Source organism: Gracilinanus agilis, chromosome 3, assembly GCF_016433145.1.
Source record: "Gracilinanus agilis isolate LMUSP501 chromosome 3, AgileGrace, whole genome shotgun sequence".
Classification (NCBI taxonomy): Eukaryota; Metazoa; Chordata; class Mammalia; order Didelphimorphia; family Didelphidae; genus Gracilinanus; species Gracilinanus agilis.
In genome coordinates, this window is record NC_058132.1 from 120641504 (window position 1) to 120662133 (window position 20630).

Below are 20630 nucleotides of genomic sequence, written 5' to 3' on the forward strand. Positions count from 1 at the left end.
ATTATGACTACAGGCTCAGGTGTCTGTTACCATTAACTTTCTCTTAGATGCCAACAATCCAGAAAATATAGATGCAAAATAAACATTGGATTTTGAAAAACCCTTACCTTGCATTTTAGAATCAATACTATGTATCAGTTCCAAGGTACAAGAGTGGTAAGAACTAGGCAATGGGAATTAAGTGACTTGCCCAGGGTCACACAGCTTGGAAGCGTCTAAAGCCTGATTTGAACCCAGGACTTCCTGTTTCTAGCCTTGGCTCTCAATCCACTGAGACACCTAGTTGCCCTCTGGATTCACTTTTGATGTTCATTGTGGTCCCCACCCAAAAAATTCATGGGAAATTAACAAGGCTTTGTTTAGCTTTTTAAAAATCTCTCATTCAAGAGATTAAAAAAACATAGTATAAGAGATGTTATATCAAATCACCATGTTTATTAATATGGCACAATTTAACAATTATTTTTGTGAACATTATTGGCATAAATTAAATTGCATTCATTTATCCCTACATATAATTTAAAAATCCTAACCCCCCCCCCCCATTTGTTCCATTTTACTGTAAAGAAAGCAAATTGGTATACAAAATACAACTGGAAGAAAAATAACTTCAAAGCATTGGTGATTGCATTTTTAACACACAATCATAGGTTAAAACCACAATGACTTGGATGAGGAATACAGCTGTGATTTTGAAAATTCATCTGAACTTTTTTCCTGGCTTCATTTCCTTCTGATGCACTTTCTTGAGTCCTATCCATGACTGCCACAGTAGTAGTCCTGGGATCAATACCCACACACCATTAAAAAATACCAGGTAGACCCAAAGATAAAGCCAATTGCTTGTGTTAAGGTTGGGGCTTCCAATCAGCCAGTCTGGACAGAAGGTCATCCACCCGCCATATAGTTCACACACACACAGTGTAATCTGAATGAAATGCCTGTTGAAGAGACACAAGAAAGGAACAGAAGGTACCTTTGAGAAACTTTCCACCTTGATCACGAGACAAGCTTTCTTCTTCAACAGCAATCACCCCAACAAAATTTCTCATTATAAACAAGACAAAACAATCCTATATCTAAGACTGGCCCCCTTACATCCTGGAAGCACAGGCAAAGCTGATCTCATTATTGATGACTTTTGTGAGTTTCTAGAGAGAATGGTCTGATAAAGGCCACCCTTAGGGAGATTGAGAGAACACAACTGATCTATAAGGGAGATGAATACCGATGAATTCTAGTTGGGCAGACATCTAAATGAGTGAGAGAATGAAGGAAAGAAGGAAGAAAGAAGGAAGGGAGGGAAGAAGAAATAAAGGGAGAGACAGAGGGTGGGAAGGAAGAGAAGAAGGAAGGAAGGAAGGAAGGAAGGAAGGAAGGAAGGAAGGAAGGAAAGAAGGAAGGAAAGAAGGAAGGAAGGAGGGATGGAAAAAGGAAAGGTGGGAGAAAGGGAGAGAGGAAAAGGAAGAAAAGGAAAGAGAAAGGGAGGGAGGGAAGAAAGAAAGGAAAGAAGGAAGGAATGAAAAAAGGAAAGAAGGAATGAATGAATGAATGAACAAACAAAGGAAGAAAGGAAGATAGCTAGAACTGAGGAGCTTGAGGCTTGGGGCAAACTCTTTGGTACCCATTTATTGTTACCATCTATCTACCCAATGAATACGTTTATATTTTAACTCCAGTATGACCTGGGGCAAAGCCAAACTAAATTCAACAGACATGACAAGTGAAACAAACATTTATTAAATGCCTATATACAAAGTCCTGTACAGAACTCAAATACATGGGGCACACTAAAAGTCTTAGTAAAGACTTAATAAACCTAAGAAAGCTTATTAAAGTATGAGACAAATGACTATATTCCTGCTCTTTGAGCACTACTCTTGGGGGAATCCCTAGGGCAATGTTTTATGCGCTGCAATCTACTTTGTCTTGGGGAGAAGAAAAAGGACAATAGAGGAAAATAAAAGATGTCAACAACAGCCTCTCCATTCTTTACCTGAGTATTGTGTATACTTGGATTTTGGTTCAAGAATGTTATTAATAATGTATACATATACTCCTCTTAGACAACATTCTTGGCTTTTGAAAAAAAACAAAAACAAAACAAACAAAATCCAACCCAAAAAATCACCCCATGTTTTTAGGAAACTTTGCTCATTTTACATTGCACATCAAACAGAATCAATGACAACAGCATAATTTGGTTTTGTGTTAGGTGGAATGGGGCTTGCCAGAGACCCTGGAGAAGATTTAGCAGGAATACCTCCAATTTGCTTTAAAATAGTGGCTAGAAACTAATGCAGCCTCCTTCTCTCTTGTGCACAATCCCCAAAGACTACAATTAGATTGCCACCTGGGATCACATTTCTCTCAGTCTTCATTCTGAACAGCTTGAAATTATCCTGATGGCCACAACGTCACGTAACTAAGATTGCCCAGTTTTCTTTCGTGTGCTATTTTCTGTCTAGCTACTTATTTAAGTCAGCTCATCCAGGTTTCATTATAAGACACTTGATTTTGAAAAGGAAAGGCTACCAGCATTTACCGATAGTACTTCTCTTTTACTATGGCATAAATGAGGAGCAAGGCCAGAAATCCATCCAGAACAACAGTCAGCATCTCCAGGGATACAATGGTGGGATCTGAATGAAGCCATCTTGCATCTGCTTTGCCATACTCTTTCCCTAAAACAGTGAAAAGGTTTTCTTATTTTAGCATGTGATTAATTCTGCAGCCATCAGCCTGAATGTCCTTTTTCTCTCAAGGAGTTACAGCAACAATTCTCCCTCTATTCTTCTGTTGGAAAGTGGCAAAAGGGCAGCTAGGTAGCACAATGAATGGTCAGGCCTAGAGTTGGGTTCAAATCTAGTCTCAGATACCTCTTATCTGTGTGATCGTGGGCAAGTCACTTAATCTCAACTGACTAACCCTTATTGCTCTTCCGTCTTAGAATTAATTGATTCTACACTACCCACATCCGGAGAAAGAACTGTGGGAGCAGAAAAACAGAAGAAAAACATATGATTGATCACATGGTTCAATGGGTATATGGTTGGGAATTTTGACTTTAAATGATCACTCTAATTCAAATATGAATAATATGGAAATAGGTTTTGAACAGTGATACTTGTAAAACCCAGTAGAATTGCTCATTGGCTCCAGGAGGAGGGAGGGAAAGAACATGAATCGTGTAACCATGGAAAAATATCCCAAATTAATTAATTAAATAAATAGATTTTAAAAATTAATTGATTCTAATATGGGAAGTAAGTTTTTTTAAAAGAAAGAAAGTGGCAAAACTCTTAAATTAAAACAGAAAAAAACCTAGAATTAGGAAGGTCACTCACTCTTAAACTTTGTATTTGTTTGGTGCTTTGCCTTTTGCAAATTATTTTACATCTACTGGATTTTCCTCCCTCTTTTCCTTCTCCACCCCTGCCAATTAATGGCAACAACAATGGAATTCTAAATTAATTCATGGAACTGGGACACTATTCCTTTTAAAAAGGGAGGACAATCTAAGAATAAGCTCTAAAAACCAACATGGCCTTCAATAAATGTCTTTAAACTATTTGGATTCTTTGCCTCAATAACTGATCCAGTGAGAAATTTGCAAGCTGCATTTACAGATGGGAAAATATAAAAAAAAAATCAGAAGCAAATACCTGGGTTTGGTAAAAATTCCTGTTTGGCAGAGGAGAGATTCTATTCGGAGAAAGTGGGGATGGGGGTGGAGGAAGAGTTAGGGAGTATTTATTAGCCTGGACAGCACAATATAGCACCGACGGACAAAGAGACAAAGAGGGTAGTTCAGCCCTGCCATCAGTACAGAGAACTCATTAACAATAGCTGTGGCCTGGAGTATCACTTATATATGGATGTGGATCCATTAAGACTGACTCTCAGAACGATTTCTCCCTGAACATGTAATAAGAACATCAAATCTTCTAAGAGATGATCTGATGGCAGCACACTGGTAATATCATCCTTCTCCCCTTTAAAAGCTCTTCTATTATTATTTAGAAAAGGCACGAGTAGCCTCAAATTAGCTACATATCTCATCTGTAGAGCAAGACTTGAATTCTCCTAATGGACAGAGGAACTATTCCTGAGGATGTAATGAAAAGGCTGCCCTCAGGGAGAAGACAACCAATAAATAGAATTAACTCTTTAATGAAATAAAACACGAAGACATCATGCTGGGAAGAGACTGCAGAAGTCCAGAAATAATGAGCAAGAAGAGCTAAGAGCCATTCAGCCTGTTGTTAGCTAGCCATTTGGGCTGCTTGTTTTTAGCGATGATGATTTGTGCCTAAGAAGTGATATAAAAGGTGTCAAAAGCATTTACAGCTAGAAAGGGAATTAGGCTCGTCATGCATTAAGAACAAGGAATCAATAGATCTGAGGATGCTCTGACATCCAGACAGCATTTAAAAGACCTTGAAGAAAGCCTTCAAGGTGTTCAGTGTATCCTCTGTGGAATATTGATGGAAACACATGGACAAAAATTTCAGAAGACGGGGCAATACGGAAGAGTACTACATAACATGTAACAATGAAATCATGCTTCAACTGAAGAACCAAACTAGAGACTCTACCCCCAGGGCACTAGCTGGGCGACCCAGTACCTAGAAAAAAATGATCCCCAAATCTAATGCCAAAGGCTGAGGTGTAGCAATATAAATGGATTTTGTATGTTCAAGATGGAAAAGATCCATCATTCAAAATGGAGTAAATTATTGATTGTATGGGAACTAATGTTGTAATTTTTCAATTATCCAAGTCTGTAACTTCTCTTTCCATTTGGCTACCTCATTTTCTGAGTACCTTATTACTTATTAAAAACCTAAAGAATAGAGAAGCCAGGAGATACAAAAAGTGTTCATTAGACAACTCTAAAAAGAGTTCTTTTTCTATTGGCTACTAAGTATAATAGGAAATTTGATCCCGGGTCAAGTTAGACTAATAAGCTGAAGAGATAACAGATATTCATGCTACTCACTATTATGAGAAGCTGAAAGGAACCAGCTACAAATCAACAAAAGGGTCTAAAGTACCCATCTGTCCAAGGCTACCTCATTATAAGGCTTTTAAACTGGTGATTGGCCATAGACCTACCAAGAGAAATGACAGACATCTGAGTATCTTGCTTCCTAAAGCATGCAGTGCAAAGGGTATTCCAAAGTGACCTGGCTAAAGTGCACAATATTTACCTTTCTACTGGGGCTGGGGTAAATGCCATGCACACACGAAAAGCAGGGTTGTCTCCATTCTAGAAGAGCTCATGAGAAACACTTGTCTATCTTCCAGTCAAATCAAGTCAAGAAGCATTTATTAAGGGTCTACCATGTGCCTGCACTGTGCTGCTGACTGGAAAAAAGCAAAAAAGGAATCTCTGCTCTCAAGGTGCTTATGGAAGCTAATGGAAGACAAAGGGCAGCTATATGGCTCAGGGGATAGAGAGTCAGGTTTAGAGACATAAGGTCCTGGGTTCAAAGCTGATCTCAGTTACGTCCTAGCTGTGTGAATTGGGCAAATTACTTAATCCCAATTGCCTGTTCTTCTACTTTGAAATTGATGCTTACTATCACTTCTAAGACAGAAGGGAAAGAGCTAAGGAAAAGAAAAGAAAAGAAGAAAGGAAAAGAAACATTTAACATGCAAACAGCTACTAGGTAGTTACTGACAGGATAACTTGGAAATAATCTCAGAAGGAAAAAGTGTTCATTAAAGAAATAGAAGAAGTACTTCAAGGTAGAAGCAAAGTGAAAAGGGATATGAAGAGACAGAACAAAATCCTAACCTTAAGGCGAAGGAATGTGACAACAAAGGAGGGAAGAACAGGGACCACTGAATACTTGGACTTAAGTAATAAGTAGGAAGCTTTTTGCATAGATGGTGGACCTGAACCATCTGAAAAGGAAGAAGGTGCTCCTGAACTTAGAAGTGGTATTGTAATTCTATATACAGTAATGGCCCCAAAGAGGAGGTGAAATCATTTGTACTGATATCACTGGCATTTCTTCCAGGATTTCCCCTTCTCTCCCAGAGAGCCATCCCATAAAAAAAAAAAAATTCCACTTCAATTCAGCAAACATTTATTAAGTTCATATACTGGTTCACAACATGATATTAGGAGCTGAGAAGAAAAGGCAAAAACAAAATAAACTTTGTCCTTAAGGAGCTTCCAATCTACAAATGGCATAGGATGCAAAGAGATAACTAAAAACGAAGTTTGTGCAGTGTACTTCTATCTACCTTTTGTCAGTTGGCACAACAACACGAGAGCTATTTACTTTCACTCTGATTTAGATTTTGTTCTTGTTTATTTATATAAAATATTTTTAAGAAAAAAAAGGAAGAGCAAAAATCCAGCAAAACCATTCAATACACAGAAAAAGTATGAAAGTATATGCAATGTTTCACACATGAGGATCTCCATCTCTGCAAAGGAATGGAAGTGAGATGTTTTCTCTTATCTTTTTTGGAGAGCTGGTCTTTCTCTCCTCCCTCTCTCATTTCCTCCTTTCTTTCCTTTCTTCTTTGCTTTCTTCCTTCCTTCTGACAAAGTTTTTGTGCACAAGTGGACTAGGTAGTGGTTCTGTAAGTTGGATTATATGACTGATTGAATGAATAGAATTAAAAAGTAGTCTTTAATGGATAGTTGTTAAGCTGGAGGGAGGCATCTAAAAAATTATCCTCAAGGTCTGTGTTTGGTTCTATGCAATTTAACATTTTTATTGATGAGGGCATTGATATCATATATCATATACCATAACCTCATATATATGCAAATCATAAAATTTGCAGATGGCGCAAAGCTGAAATGGATAGCCAGCACATTGTATGACATACTCTAGATCCTAAACTACCTCAACAGGTGACAATGGTGACAATGACAGTTTGAACAAAAGATGGTGACATTTTATAAGGATAAATGTAAAGTCCTACAGCTGGGTTCAAAAAGTCAATTACTTAAAGGTAAGATGGAGGAATGGCTAGACAGTTTGCCTGGAATCTGAGGATAAGAGAGGACTCCAACTTGGATTTGGCTTCCCTAAAGAAGCCCTTTAGATAATGTTAGGCTGCATTAAAGGAGTTAGGTATATCCCAAAGAGATAATAAAAAAGGGGAACAGATCTACTTGTACAAAAATATTCATAGCTACTGTTTTTGTGATGGGAAAGAATTGGAAACTGAAGGGATGTCCATCAGTTGGGGAATGGCTGAACAAATTGTGGTACATGTTGGTAATGGAATACTATTGTGCTATAAGAAATGATAAGCAAGATAATTTCAGAAAAAGTTGGAAAGATCAGCGAGACCTGATGCAGAGTGAAATAAGCAGAACTGGGACAATATCATATACAATAAAAACAATATTGGATGATGATTATCTGTGAAAAACTTAGCTACTCTCAATAGTGCAATGATCTGGGACAATCCTGCAAGACTAATGATATCCACCTCCAGAAAAAGAACGGTTGGGGCCATCTTTCACATCAATATATCTTTGGTTTTATTTTGGAGTTTTGGTTATGTATGAATGTGCTCTTATAACAATCACCAATATGGAAGTATGTTTTGCATGACAATAAAAAATGAAAAAAAAAAAAGAAAAAAGGGTTATGGTACCCAGATCTATGTTGGTGATAGTATCATTGTATTCTGCCCTGATTAAGACACATCTCTTTTCAGTTCTGGGCACCACATTTTCATGAGGGCATAGACAAGTTGGGGAGTCCAGAGGGAGGTTATCTGGATGGTGAGAGGCCTTGAAACCATGCCATATGAAGTCTGTTTGGAGAAATGAGATGAGAAAACTTAGAAGAGGATGTGATAGTTGTCTTCAAGTATTTGAAGCTTTTTCTCATGGAAGGAAGATTATACTTGTTCTGCTTGATCCCATGAGAATGAACTAGAAGCATAAGGAGGAAGTTATTAACTATTCAAACTGTCCCAAGATGGCCTCATGGGGGTAGTGGGTTCCTCTTCCTTAAAGGTCATTAAATGATGGCTAGATGATCACTTGTTAAAAGATGTTATAGAAGACAGGAGTCTTGTTTGGTTATAGATTTGCCTAGATAGCTTCTTGAGATATCCTCCCACCCTGAGATTCTGGAATTCTGCCTATTAGCAATCATCCTTCTTTGCCCAGACCCTCCATAGCATTTTGTTAGTCAAGTCAGTCAACAAGGAGGGGAAGAAGGGAGTATTTTTATAGTGTCTACTATGTGCCAAGCACTGTGCTAAGTGCTTTTTATGAATATCATCTCATCTGAACCTTGCTACAATCCTATGAGGTAGGTACTATTATTATCACCATTTTACTTTTGGAAAAACTGAGGCAGATAGTGGGTTAAGCTAGCCAGGGAAACTAAGAGAAAGAAGTGAGGAGACAGAACATTCTGGGTATGGGGAACAGCCAGTGCAAATATGAAGAGATAGAAGATGGAATTTTGTATTTGAGAAACTACAAGTAGGCCAGTGAGAATGAACTGTGGAGCACACAGAAGGAAAGAAGTTATAAGCTGGATGGGAAGTAGAAAAGGGCTGGGGCCAGCTGTGAAACGATGCCAAAGGACTTTATATTTCCTTAGGCACTTATGTTCTACTCTGGATGATGGATTTTTTGTATCTCATTTGGCACATGGCATTGTACCCAGTGGGCATTTAATAAATGTTTATTGCTTTTGCTGATCTCATTTGGCTTTATAATTAAAATGTCCTGCATTATCTAATCTACTTTCATTTTAGTAAATATAAAGAGTACTCTATTTATTTATGATTAGCCCCTAGAAATGCAAAGATGATTTGCATCACGATTCTATTAGATATTTGTGAGCTCTTTTTTCATGGGATGGAGCCAGGGTCTGCTCCCTGAAGCAGCCTGGATGGACAAAGGCAAAGGAATCTCCCCTTCCAGGGCAGGTCAGCAGAAGGGAGGAGGCCAGAGTTCTGGGGTCTAAGAACAGAGAGGAGCGACAAGGAGGGATGAAAGCTTATGACTCTCAGTAGGGAGGCCGGGGCTGCCACTTTTCTCTGGTCACTGGGGTTTTCTCACTATGGCTAGTGCAACCTTTAACTCAACTTGTGCAGCAAGGGGGAAAAAAAGCCAGCTGCCTACAATCCATCCTTTGTCATTGATGTAAATTGCTTTCTAGCCTCAGGGAATCTATTCTCCTTGAATATATGATTCCTGACCAGAGCTCTAGTTGAAATGAAGAATTAAATTGGTGTGAATTCAACAAGAATTTATTGGGGACCTACTATGTGCAGAGTTCTGTGTGATACACAAAAGTTTAGGTACAACATGGTCTCGGTCTCTATGGAGCTACGTGTTTAATAGCTTTTGAAACTTAGAAAACCACTTAACTTCTCTGAAGCTCAGTTTACTTACCTGTAAATGGGGACAATAACAGTATCTACTGATTAGAGATATTATAAGGACCAAATGTGATAACAAAGTGCTTTGTAAATCTTAAAACACTATATTAAATTGAGATATTATTATTAAGCTAGTACAGATTCTGCCAGTATGAACATTAAAAAACAACCTACTACCAAGTTTACATATGGTGTACATAACACCTCAAAGTTGCCATAATTTTGTTGTAATGGATGCTCCCTTCATTTATGTAGATATTATCCTTTCTTTATCTTAGGAGACAGTTTCAAGTGTTGCTATAGATAACTTTCTGGGAATAAGCCACTTAGGACTCAGTGAACTTCATCCTGACACAACAATCTAGCTTATATCTAAATGTAGTATATCTTTTCCAAAATAAAAGGTGATACGTAATAAAACCATGAAGAATCTTTTCAAACTGCTGGGGTAAAGGCTTTCTTTTTGAGAAGAACTTCTGGGAAAATTGGAAAGGAGTTTGGCAGAAATTAACTTTAGACCAACATCTTACCCCAGACTCTTCAATAAGTACAATTTATGAGCAACTCTAAATTTAGATGTCACATCATAAGAAAATAAGAGAAAGGATAGAGGTATGTGTGGCACAATGATGAGTAGTGGGTAATTTGTAACCAAATAAAGATTAGAGGCAATCATAAAGGACAAAACAGACAATTCCAATTCAACTAAAAATCTTTTGCATAAACAAAATCAATGCTGCTAGAAGAGGAGAGCTGCTAATAGTATGACAATAAGGTCTGATAGCCAAGACATAGAGGGAATACACACATACAGTCAGTTTTTGTCATCTGTGGAAGTTCTGTACTAGAAAGTCACTGTGAACACTGAATTAGCAAACACTGAACCACTGCTTCTCAGGGAAATTCAAGGATAAATTCCTGTGTGCCTTTGATCATATTTACTTTAGCACTTTCTGTAGTGGCCTCACATATAGATTGTCAAATTTCTTTTTTTTTTCTGAATGTATTGTATTGTTGATCCAATAACACTGAACTCACAGCCAACAGCACTGCAAATCATTCTGAAGGAAGCTTTTCTAATGTACCTATTTTCTTGATAAGGCCCATCACAGCTTTCTCTTGCTTTGGAATACCAGAAGCATTTCAACAATATACTTGGGGGCAATTTCAAACAGCAAAGTCACCAACAAAAAGCACAAAAATGCAAAAAAAAAAAATGGCACTCAATGGACTACAACAAGGATACTTTTTATAGTAGGAGGGCAGAAACAAGAAGCAGAGCATTGCTTTGTTCGACATCAGATGGGAACATGAAAGTAGCCATTCTGCACATATCTGTGAAATAACCTCTGTCTGTCTGTCTGTTAGTCTATCTACCTATCTATTTATCTGTCTGTCCTATCTTTCTATCTATCATCTTTCTATCTATCTATCCATCCATCCTTCTATCCATCCATCTATCTTTCTATCTATCTATCTGTCTATCTATCTATCTCTCTACCTATCTATTTATCTGTCTGTCCAACTCTGTCTGTCTATCTATCTATCTATCTATCTATCTATCTATCTATCTATCTATCATCTATCTATCTACATATCTATCTTTCTATCTACCTATCTATTTATCTGTCTGTCCATCTCTGTCTATCCATCTATCTTTCTATCTATCATCTATCTATCTATCTATCTATCTGTCTGTCTGTCTGTCTGTCTGTCTGTCTATCTATCTATCTATCCATCCATCTCTGCCTATCCATCTATCTTTCTATCATCTTTCCATCCATCCATCCATCCATCCATCCATCCATCCATCCATCCATCCATATAGAGCTAGGAGAATAATTTACCCAATAAATATAATAATATGAGAGAAAACAGCACTGAAAGACTTTAGCACTGGGATTAATGCAGTGATCAGTCATGATGGTAGAGGATGATGATGAATGTAGGTATAGAATCAGACATACAGTCTGGCAAGGCCAATGCATTAGTTTGTTTTGCTTAGTTCCCTTTTGGTTACAAGATATGGTTCCAGGCACAGGCTGGCAGGGTGTATAATATGTCACTGGAAAGTAATGATGATATGAAAAAAGTCATTCATAAAACACTTACCAATGTTTTAAATATTATCACATTCATTCTAATTGTCCTTCCCACATTTCTAACTGCACACCAAGCTTATTAGGCTCCCCCAAATATTTCAAAATGCAAATAAAAGAACACTTACATAATGAAGCAATTATGCCATCCGAGTCTGCCACACTTCCTACTAAAGACAAGTAGACAAAGGGACCTTCCTAAGAAAAGGAAACATGAAACAGAATATTTACTATTATTTCATGGAAGTATCTCATTTGCAGGATGATATCCATATCTCAGGTCTTCTTGCATAATGGAACTGCAGATTAACTACACTATCAAAGGGAAATAGTATCCTTGAATACACAAAGATGATCATTCCAGAATTTTCATAGAGGCACACTCTGAATTATGAGACACTTTTCTGAAGAGTCACATGCAAAGTCAATAATTCTATATTTAATTGTATTTTCTCTTTGAGTTATACAATAATATCAAGAATATCCTCAGGGGAGATAAGAGACAACACAAACAGCAACAAACAGAGGCAAATGCTCCTGTCAAAGAAGCAGCAATGTTGTCAGAGCTTAATAGCAGCTTGATTCATCAAACAATAAACATTTATTAATCACCTACTACATGCTAGTCAAGGAGGAAGCTAGGGTCAGTGGATAGAGTGCTGGAAGATCTGAGTTCAAATCTGGCCTCGGACACTAGATGTATTACCTTGAACAAGTCATTAACTTCTGTTTGTCTTAATATACTGGAGAAGCAATTAGCAGACCCCTCCAGTATTTTTGCCAAGAAAATCCATGGGCGATATGGTCCACAGGGTCATGAAGAATGGGACATGACTGGATGACTGAACAATCATCACCACCACAACATGCCCATCACTGTGCTTAAGGTACTGGAGATACAAAGAAAGGCAAAAGATAGTTCCTGCCCTCATTGAGCTTAAAATCTAATGGTAGGAGGAAAATACAAAAAAGAAGTTAAAAAGTGGAAGGTTGGGAGGGTACTGGTTGTGGAGGCATGATGATAGCCAGTGGGGTACAGCTGGGTTGGAAATGAAAGAATGGCTGCCTTGGGTGTTGGCCTTCAATGGAGGATTTGGGAAGACCTTTCCCCTTACTGTTCACTTTCCAGAGGGAAGGAGGGGCCCTAGCATCAGAGCATACTGATTAGGTGAATTGTAGGGTTGATGAGGCTCAATAGGTAAAGTGTGGGTCTTGGAGTCAGGAAGATCTGAGTTCAAATCCTGCCTCAGACACTGACAAGTTGTGTGACCCTGAACAAATAAATTAATCTTTATGTGCCTCAGTTTCTTCATCTATAAAATAGGGATAATAGTAGCACCTACAAGTAGGGTTGAAAGGATCAAATGAGTTAACACAAAGTATTATGTGAACCTTAAAATGCTATATGCATGCTAGCCATAATGACAGTGACGATGACAACAATGATGACAATAATGATGATGAAATAGAAAAGACACTGAATTTGGAATTAGAAGACCCAGATTAAAACTCTAGTCTTGACCCTTGTGGACGATTTAACTTTGGGCAAGTTGTCAACTTGTCTATAAAACTTGTCTTCCTTGTCTATAAAATGAGGGGTTGAGCTAGATGGCCCCTGGAGAACCTTTCATTTCTAGAGCAAAGATCCCAAGTGACTTTGTCTTTCTCAATCTGTTTCCTCACTTATAAAATGAGGGAGGCTGGACTAGAACATCCCTTTACAAAGTTTTAAAATTGATATCTTTTGTTTTGACATCACTTTGTTTCCCAATGTATCTTCCACTCCTGTTTTACCTTTATTATAAAGAAAAAGAACTAAAAATAAAGTTCGGCAAAAGGATTAGATGACTTCTAAGATCTTTTCTAGTTCTAAAATCCTAAGACCTTTGAGAAGGGATGCTCCACTGTGTCTTACTAAAGGGGGACTCCTAAAGTCCTATGCCTGCTGGGAATTGTGGTATTCACCAACAATTCACTTTGTCACAACCTAATAAAACTATTCTTAGCTTTTAAAAAAATTGTTTTGTCTTGAAGAAATAAAATAAAGTGGAGTTGCAATGCCCATGAACCCACAGTGTGGTGGTAAATATACCTGGTTCCACCTTACCCTTTTCAGCTAGCTATTAGTCAGTCCCTTTGAGATATTCTACATTCCAGACACTTTGGCTGGAATTAACTATTCCTTGCACAACACCTCTCTCGGAACCATGGCCCAGACTTTTCCCCAGGTCTGGGATGTTCTCTTTTCTCACCTTTGCCTTTCAAAATACCTAACTTCCTTTGAGGCTCATGTCACTTGTAATGCAGAGATGCCATAAATTTTTCTGTGCATTTGCATTATCTCTTCCCATTGTTGATTATCTACCACAGATCTATTTTGATATTCTGTGTAGCTTGCTTTAGACACTTGTTCTATTTTGCCCAGATTTTCAATTTTCCTTTCCTCACTCAGACTACACAGTCACACCCAAATTTCAATGATGAGAACTTTTTGAATTAGGAATTTTGATTCATAATGATTTAGGCTTCATTCCCATCTGTATATATCTTTCCATATCATTTAAGGATGGGGATTGACAATATTTTTTACATGCATGGTTACAGCACGAACCATCATGTTTGCTATCACCGTTTCTTTTGTATCATGATTATTCTTGGACCATTTATAATTATAGTAGGTCCTTCTATTTCCTCTGTCTCTTTGATTTTGATTGTTATCATTTTTGTAGAAATCAATTTGTTGTTTGAACCTACAGAAACGGATAATGTGACCAAGCTGACCACACAGGTAACAACGAGGGGATGATGATTTAGTTTTTTGGGTGTTATTTGTAGGTTGCCTGTATTGATTTTGGCTCCTACTGGTTTGGAGGGCAAAATTTTTCACCTCTTTGATTTCTTTCTCTCTCCTTACTTGCTTTAATTGCCTTTTTAAATCCGCTATGATTTCGTCCTTGTCAGATTCAGTTTGTCTAGCTATTCTTGCCTCTTTTTGTTTTGAGTCGTGAATGTAAGCTGCATGTTGCCTTACATCCTCCAGTGGCAGTGATTCCCACTGTGGACAACTTTGCCTGAAGTAGTTTTGTATTGGGATTGATGTTCCCCTTTACAAACTGCCTACAGGATGTGGTCTATGGTATCCTGGGCATGTGTATCACCCAGACCAAGAATTGTCTCCGCTGCCTCGATCACCCTATCAAGAAAGCTACTTGGGTGTTCTTCTTCCCCTTGTTTTAGTTTTTCAAACTTTTGCCACGAGTTTGGTCTTTTCGCATGGATTCTCATTGCCTCAAGTAAGTCTGTCCTACACCACATTAGGTATCTCAGATTGGCATGCTCAGTGAAATCTAAGTCCTGATGGACTAGCGGCCAAGATTCTAAATTTGGGTTCGTTCTTGTTTCGTTGAGGAATTTTTCCTTTTCTGAGGAAGAGTAAAATTCCCCTAAAAGAAATTCCACGTCATTGAAACTAGGATTAAATAATGTGAACACCCTTTTGAGTTCCTTGATGCTTTTTAATGGTTTCTCAAAGAATTTGGGGAAGCATCTCTTTAGGACCTCCATGTCACTTGGGGTGAAGGCTTTGTATGTCTTCACATGCACCAGCCCCTCCCCTGGTTGCACAATGGTTCTATCCACAATTGGTAACAGAGAGACTATAGCATTTGTGATTGGTTGTTTGTTAGCGGTGGTATTGCTTCCTAAATACTTTGATTCCACAATCTCCAATTGGAGGATTGTGTGCTTATCTAATTCCCTTCCTTCTCTTATTTGTTTTAATACTTGGAACAGTAGTTTGATGATTTCTACTGGTTCCCCAGAGTCAGCATAATTTTTAGTTGAAGTTGCCTTGAAGTAGTGCCACAGGTGAGTAAAAACTGCCTTAGAAACCACTAGGAATTGCCAAAGAGATAGAATTATGGCAATAGCAGTAGGGATGAAACATATACATTTGGCAAGGGTTAGGGCACACCATTTGTAGTAGTCATATATGTCAAGAACTTATTGCACAAAACTAGGGACTTTGACAAACCAGAAATTGATAAGACCTTGCATAAATGACCATGCCATTATATAGACACTGGATACGATGAATGTTATCCTAGCCAGATTCATCTTGGATGTCTCAGAAGATTTGTAGGTATTCACTAACTTTGCTCGCCAAATTGTAATAAAAAGGGGAATAAAGAAAAGGTAAATAAGGGTTTTGGTCATTTGGTGGGAAGGGAGGGTGCAATAGTGGTTTGAGGTAGTAAGAAGAGATGTAAGGGAATGGCTGAGTTTAGGGAAATAGAGGACAAGGCAGTATAATGAACGTTAAGGAAGATGATGAGGTAATTAGGGGAGGCAACTGCAACGGGGAGATGCTCAGACTAGAGACAGAGGTTACTGGGGAAGGAAGGCTGGACTTTTCCAGGGAAAATGGTATTTTCTACAGACACAAAGGTTAGGGCCAGTCAGAAGTGGTTTGAATCTGACTAGAGGGCTTTCTAGTCAGTTTCTCAAGTTCACAAAGAAGGGGTTCCAAGGCACTTCCCTGTCAGTGAAACTGAAGGGTTTCCAGGAGGAAGTATAGAGACAATTACTTCCTCTCAAGATGGATGCCTCCAGCTTCCCTCAGGAAAATAAAGAGAATAATTCCTTCCCTCCTTCAACCCTCACTTATTGTCGAGCCAATGATTTAGCAATGGGTTTGATTAGGTAACATGGGGTTTATTAAAGTTTCAGGGTTGATTATAAAGGACAGAGGAGTTTAGGGTTTCCCTAACAGCCGCTAGGGAGAAGCTCAAGGAGGGGGAGGGTCACAGGAATGGCTTGGACTGAGAGAGAGCCTGCTCTCTCTCAGCCAGGGAAGTTTGGCTGCCCTTGAGGTTAGGGAGTACTAAAACAATAAAGCAAGAGATAGTTTGTTTCAAGGGTAAGCCCTCCTTGTCTATGAGGAACTAAATCCTCAAAGTCTAATTGCTACAACCCCAGAATCCACCTTTCTCCCAAAGCCCACAGGAAAATCAGGAAGGTAATAGGAGAATGGAATAGGGAAGGTCAGAGAAGGTCCAGAGAAGTTAGCTAAGCTCCAAATGTCCAAAGACAAAAGCACAGATCAAGGCCAGGTTTCAGCTCGAAGGCAGAGCCCAGTTCGCCTCTCCGCTCTTCACAAGCTTCTGGGACCAACTGACCTTTGTCAGAGTTCTAAGGCTGGCTAACTGCCAGAAATTCTACAGTTAGGTTTTGCAAGGGTAAATGCCTTGATTGCATCTCTGCATTACACAAGTATCACCTCCCACGTGAGGTCCTTTCTGATGCTCTAAGTTGTCAGCAGTTCTCCCCCTTCCCCCTTGCCCATATTCCACATATTACTTGTGTATAGATTTACTTTATCTATGCATTGTATTTACTTATCTGTGAACATGTGAACACTTTAAGGCAATCATGTGAGGCGAGTAGCACAATATTATGACATACTCTTTAAAGATAAGGAAGTTGAAACTCAGATTAAGAGATTTGCAGTGAAACACAGAACTAATACATCATGTGTAAATAATGTATTGTAGCTAGCTGGACCCAGACTACACTTCACATCCCAACAAAGCACCTTCCAGCACACTAGGGCCTATGTAATTACCACGGGCATCTTGGAACTACATATGTCCATCTCTTCTTCCTTTTCAACCTCTTGTTCTGGGAACAACAATTGAATCAATGGTACCATTGCTACTTAACTAGGAGTGACAACTGACTACCTTATGGCTCTTCTCACCATCCCTTTGACTGCCTGGTCCCAAGCTCCTTCCCCTCACACTATATTCTTATATGATGCCAAATCAATAAGTATTTATGAATTGTTTACTATGTGCCAGGCACTGTGCCAACTGCTAGAAATACAAATATGAGCAGAAAGAATACCCTGAAGGGGTTTATTTTTTAGAAAAAATCCAGGAGAGTCAGGAGTACAGCCAGAAGATGGAGATATGGTAGGCCTGAGCTTCCTCTTGAAAATGGAGGTCCTGGAAGGGACCAGTCAATTAGAGAGAAAAGGCCAAAGGGGCAGAGCATGGAGTGCCAGGGTCATATAGCTAGGAAGTATCTGAAGCTAGGTTTGAATCCAGGACCTTTTGACTCCAAATCTGGTATTCTATTCACTGAGCTACCTAGCTTGCCTCATTTTTTTTTTCCAGTTCCAAGTCAGAAGAGTAGTAAGGGCTAGGCAATTGGGGTTAAGTGCCTTGCCCAGGGTCATACTACTAGGAAATGTCAGAGGCTAAATTTGAACCCAGGATGTCCCAACTCCAGGCCTGGTTCTTTATCCACTAAGCTGCCTTGCTGTCCCTAACTACTTCCATTGTGTGAAGTCCAGAAAATCCAGGGTAAAGAGGTTTCTAGGAAAACCTAGAGAAAGACTGAGGAGATTTATAGAAAGAAGTTAATTTGTATTTTATGTCCCTGTTAGAATATAAACTCCCGAAAGCATCTTGGGTCCTTAATTTTTCATTTGAATCCCCAGGGTCTAGCCCAGTGCTCAGTACATAGCAGGTGCATAATAAATGTGCATTCATTCAAGTGTCCAAGCCGGGACTCAAATCCAGGACTTCTGCTTTGAGGTCCAATGTGCTAGAAGGAAACCTTTCATGCAATTCCCTTCACTGTGTGATGTAGGAGGTTGTTGGCCTCCTCCCTGCTTCCATTTTTCTTGCTGAAGCAGGGACACTGGTGACAGATGTTGATCTAGCATTCCAAGATATTCTGTGCATTTTTATGAGGCAACCCCCTTTGAAGTTCATCTGGTAAGATGGCTGTCCCCCTGTTGGACTAGGAGAGATAGCCTTATTCTATAGATGGAAGCCTGATTCTTTTTATGGAAAACATCGGTCCTTTTTCTATGGAAAAGAAAGGAGAAAAAAGGTCACAACTAGCCTGTGTTAGCAGTCCAGAACTGGCCACAAGCTCATTCTGTCCACCTTCAAGCCAAACAAAAATGCATGGAACATCTTCCCTCAATTATTGGAGTTGGTTCAAGGACCAACTTCTGCCTGGCTCATATCAAGCCTCAACATTATGTATTCCAAGCAGAAGGTTGCCTGAAGAAAGCAGTGACGCAGAGCTCGGAGTGGGGCAACAGGCTGACGCCACATCAGGAATGTGCATGAATCAGATCTCCCACAGAAGCAGAGGATTTAGTGTTGGAAACAAATGACTCAAATCCTATTCATTCAGGGCTAAAATATTTCCTTCTGCTTCTCACTCATGACAGGAACTCAACATAAAAGAAAACAAAATCATTTATAAAATCAATAGCTAACATTTATAGTGCACATTAGTATTTGCAAGGTATTACAAATAATATCTCATTTGAAGCTCACAACAACCTGTGAAGTAGGTGCTACTGTTATTCCATGGTACTTTAAAAAAGTTTGCAAAGCATTTCACCTACACTATTTTACTGGGTCCTCACAACAACTCAGTTCATCTTCTTGATCTGGCTTCAGACACTTCCTAACTGTAGGCCACTGGGCAAGTCTCTTATCCCTGTTTGCCTCAGCTTCCTCATCTGGAAACTAGATTGGAGAAGAAAATAGCAAACCATTCCCAGATCTTTGCCAAGAAAACCCCACAGGGCTCAAGAGGAGTCAGACACAACCAAAATAATCGAACAACAACATAACAATTCTGTGAGGGAAGTATTATTATTGTCCCCATTTTCCAGATGAGGAAATGGAGGCAGAGACAGGTAAAGTGACTTATCTAGAACTACACAGCTAGTAAAGGTCTGAGATGTGAACTAAGTCTGACTCCAAGTCCAACACCTTATCCAGAGTCCCATGGCAATGTAATTGATCAACCTGAAGAATGAGCGTGGACATTATAGTATCAGAAAGACTTTGGTGCAGGGTGGGGTAGTATGTAGAATTGATTCTTTTAAAATCACATAGGTGTCTCATATCAGAACTACCTGAGCTATTATTTAATATTCTCTGGCAACTAATTTTATCCCAGAAGCTACACAGAATCAAGACCAAGACATTGTCCCTTGTGCACTGCTCTGATTGTTTAAATTAAAAGAACACTTCCTGGCAATGTAAACTTCATTCACTGGAAAATGGTTTTTCTTACATCTTGGAAGCATGCCTAGAATTGGGGAGTGTAAGACTTGGGTGAAGTCATTTTAGTGGAGATTTGTGAGATTATTAAAGCTAGCTTAGTTCCAAATGGGAGGAAGGGCTTTAATCACAGCATACTCTTAGCACTGCTATCTTGAATAAGGAAGGAAGGAAACAAACATTAAGTATCTTCTATGTGCTAGGCACTGTGCTAAGCACTTTATAAATATTATCTCATTTGATCTGCATAACAACCCTGAGAGGTAGATGCTATTATTATCCTCATTTTACAAACCAAGGAAACTGAGGCAATCAGAGGTTAATTGGCTTGCAGAGTTACAGTCTGAGATTAAATTTAAATTCAGATTTTGTGGACTTCAGACCCAGGGCTCTATCCATTGTTGTCTGTAAGAATATAGTCCTGACAATCCTGAGGGACTTATGGGAAAGAATGCTATCTGCATTGAGAGAAAGAACAGTGGGAGTAGAAATGCAGAAGAAAAAATGATTTAGCACTTGCTTATATGGGCATATGATTTGGGGTTTTAGTTTTAAAAGATTACTCTATTACAAAAATGAATAATATGGAATTAGATATAGATTGATAGATAACACATGTATAACCCAGTGGAATTGCTTGTCAGCTCTGGGAGTTGGGAGTATGTGGGGAGGGAGAAAATATGAATCATGTAACCATAGAAAAATATTTTAAAATTAATTCATTTATATATATATATAAATGAATTAATTAAAAAAAATATATATATATAGTCCTGAGCACAGTTGTCAGACCCAGCTCACACAGGAAGCATGGAATTATAAAATGCTGGCATTGAAATGGACCTTGGAGAAAATCTAATCCAAACCCTTCATTTCAGAGATGGTGAAACTGCAAATGAGAAGAAGTGAACCAGCTAAATAGTTACTGTGTTAAACACGACTCTATGACTATAAAAGCAGTATATGAGCCCCAATAATTATTATTATGGACAGCTAGGCAGTACAGTAGATAGAGTGCCAGGCCTGAAGTTAGCAAGATTCATCTCCC

The 20630-nt window shown here is 38.7% G+C and overlaps 1 protein-coding gene across 1 annotated transcript in view; it reads right to left on the bottom strand.

Moving 5' to 3' along the window:
• Nucleotides 1-452: 452 nt before the first annotated feature.
• Nucleotides 453-20630, bottom strand: part of EBPL (EBP like) — a 45460-nt gene continuing 25282 nt past the window's right edge. Inside the window, exons 2-4 of the mRNA XM_044666044.1 lie at nucleotides 11615-11684; nucleotides 2546-2684; nucleotides 453-941 (exon numbers count right to left, since the gene is read on the bottom strand). Of these exons, the coding sequence (XP_044521979.1) occupies nucleotides 701-941; nucleotides 2546-2684; nucleotides 11615-11684 (450 nt within the window). The 3' untranslated portion in view covers nucleotides 453-700. The remainder of the gene's footprint in view (nucleotides 942-2545; nucleotides 2685-11614; nucleotides 11685-20630) is intronic.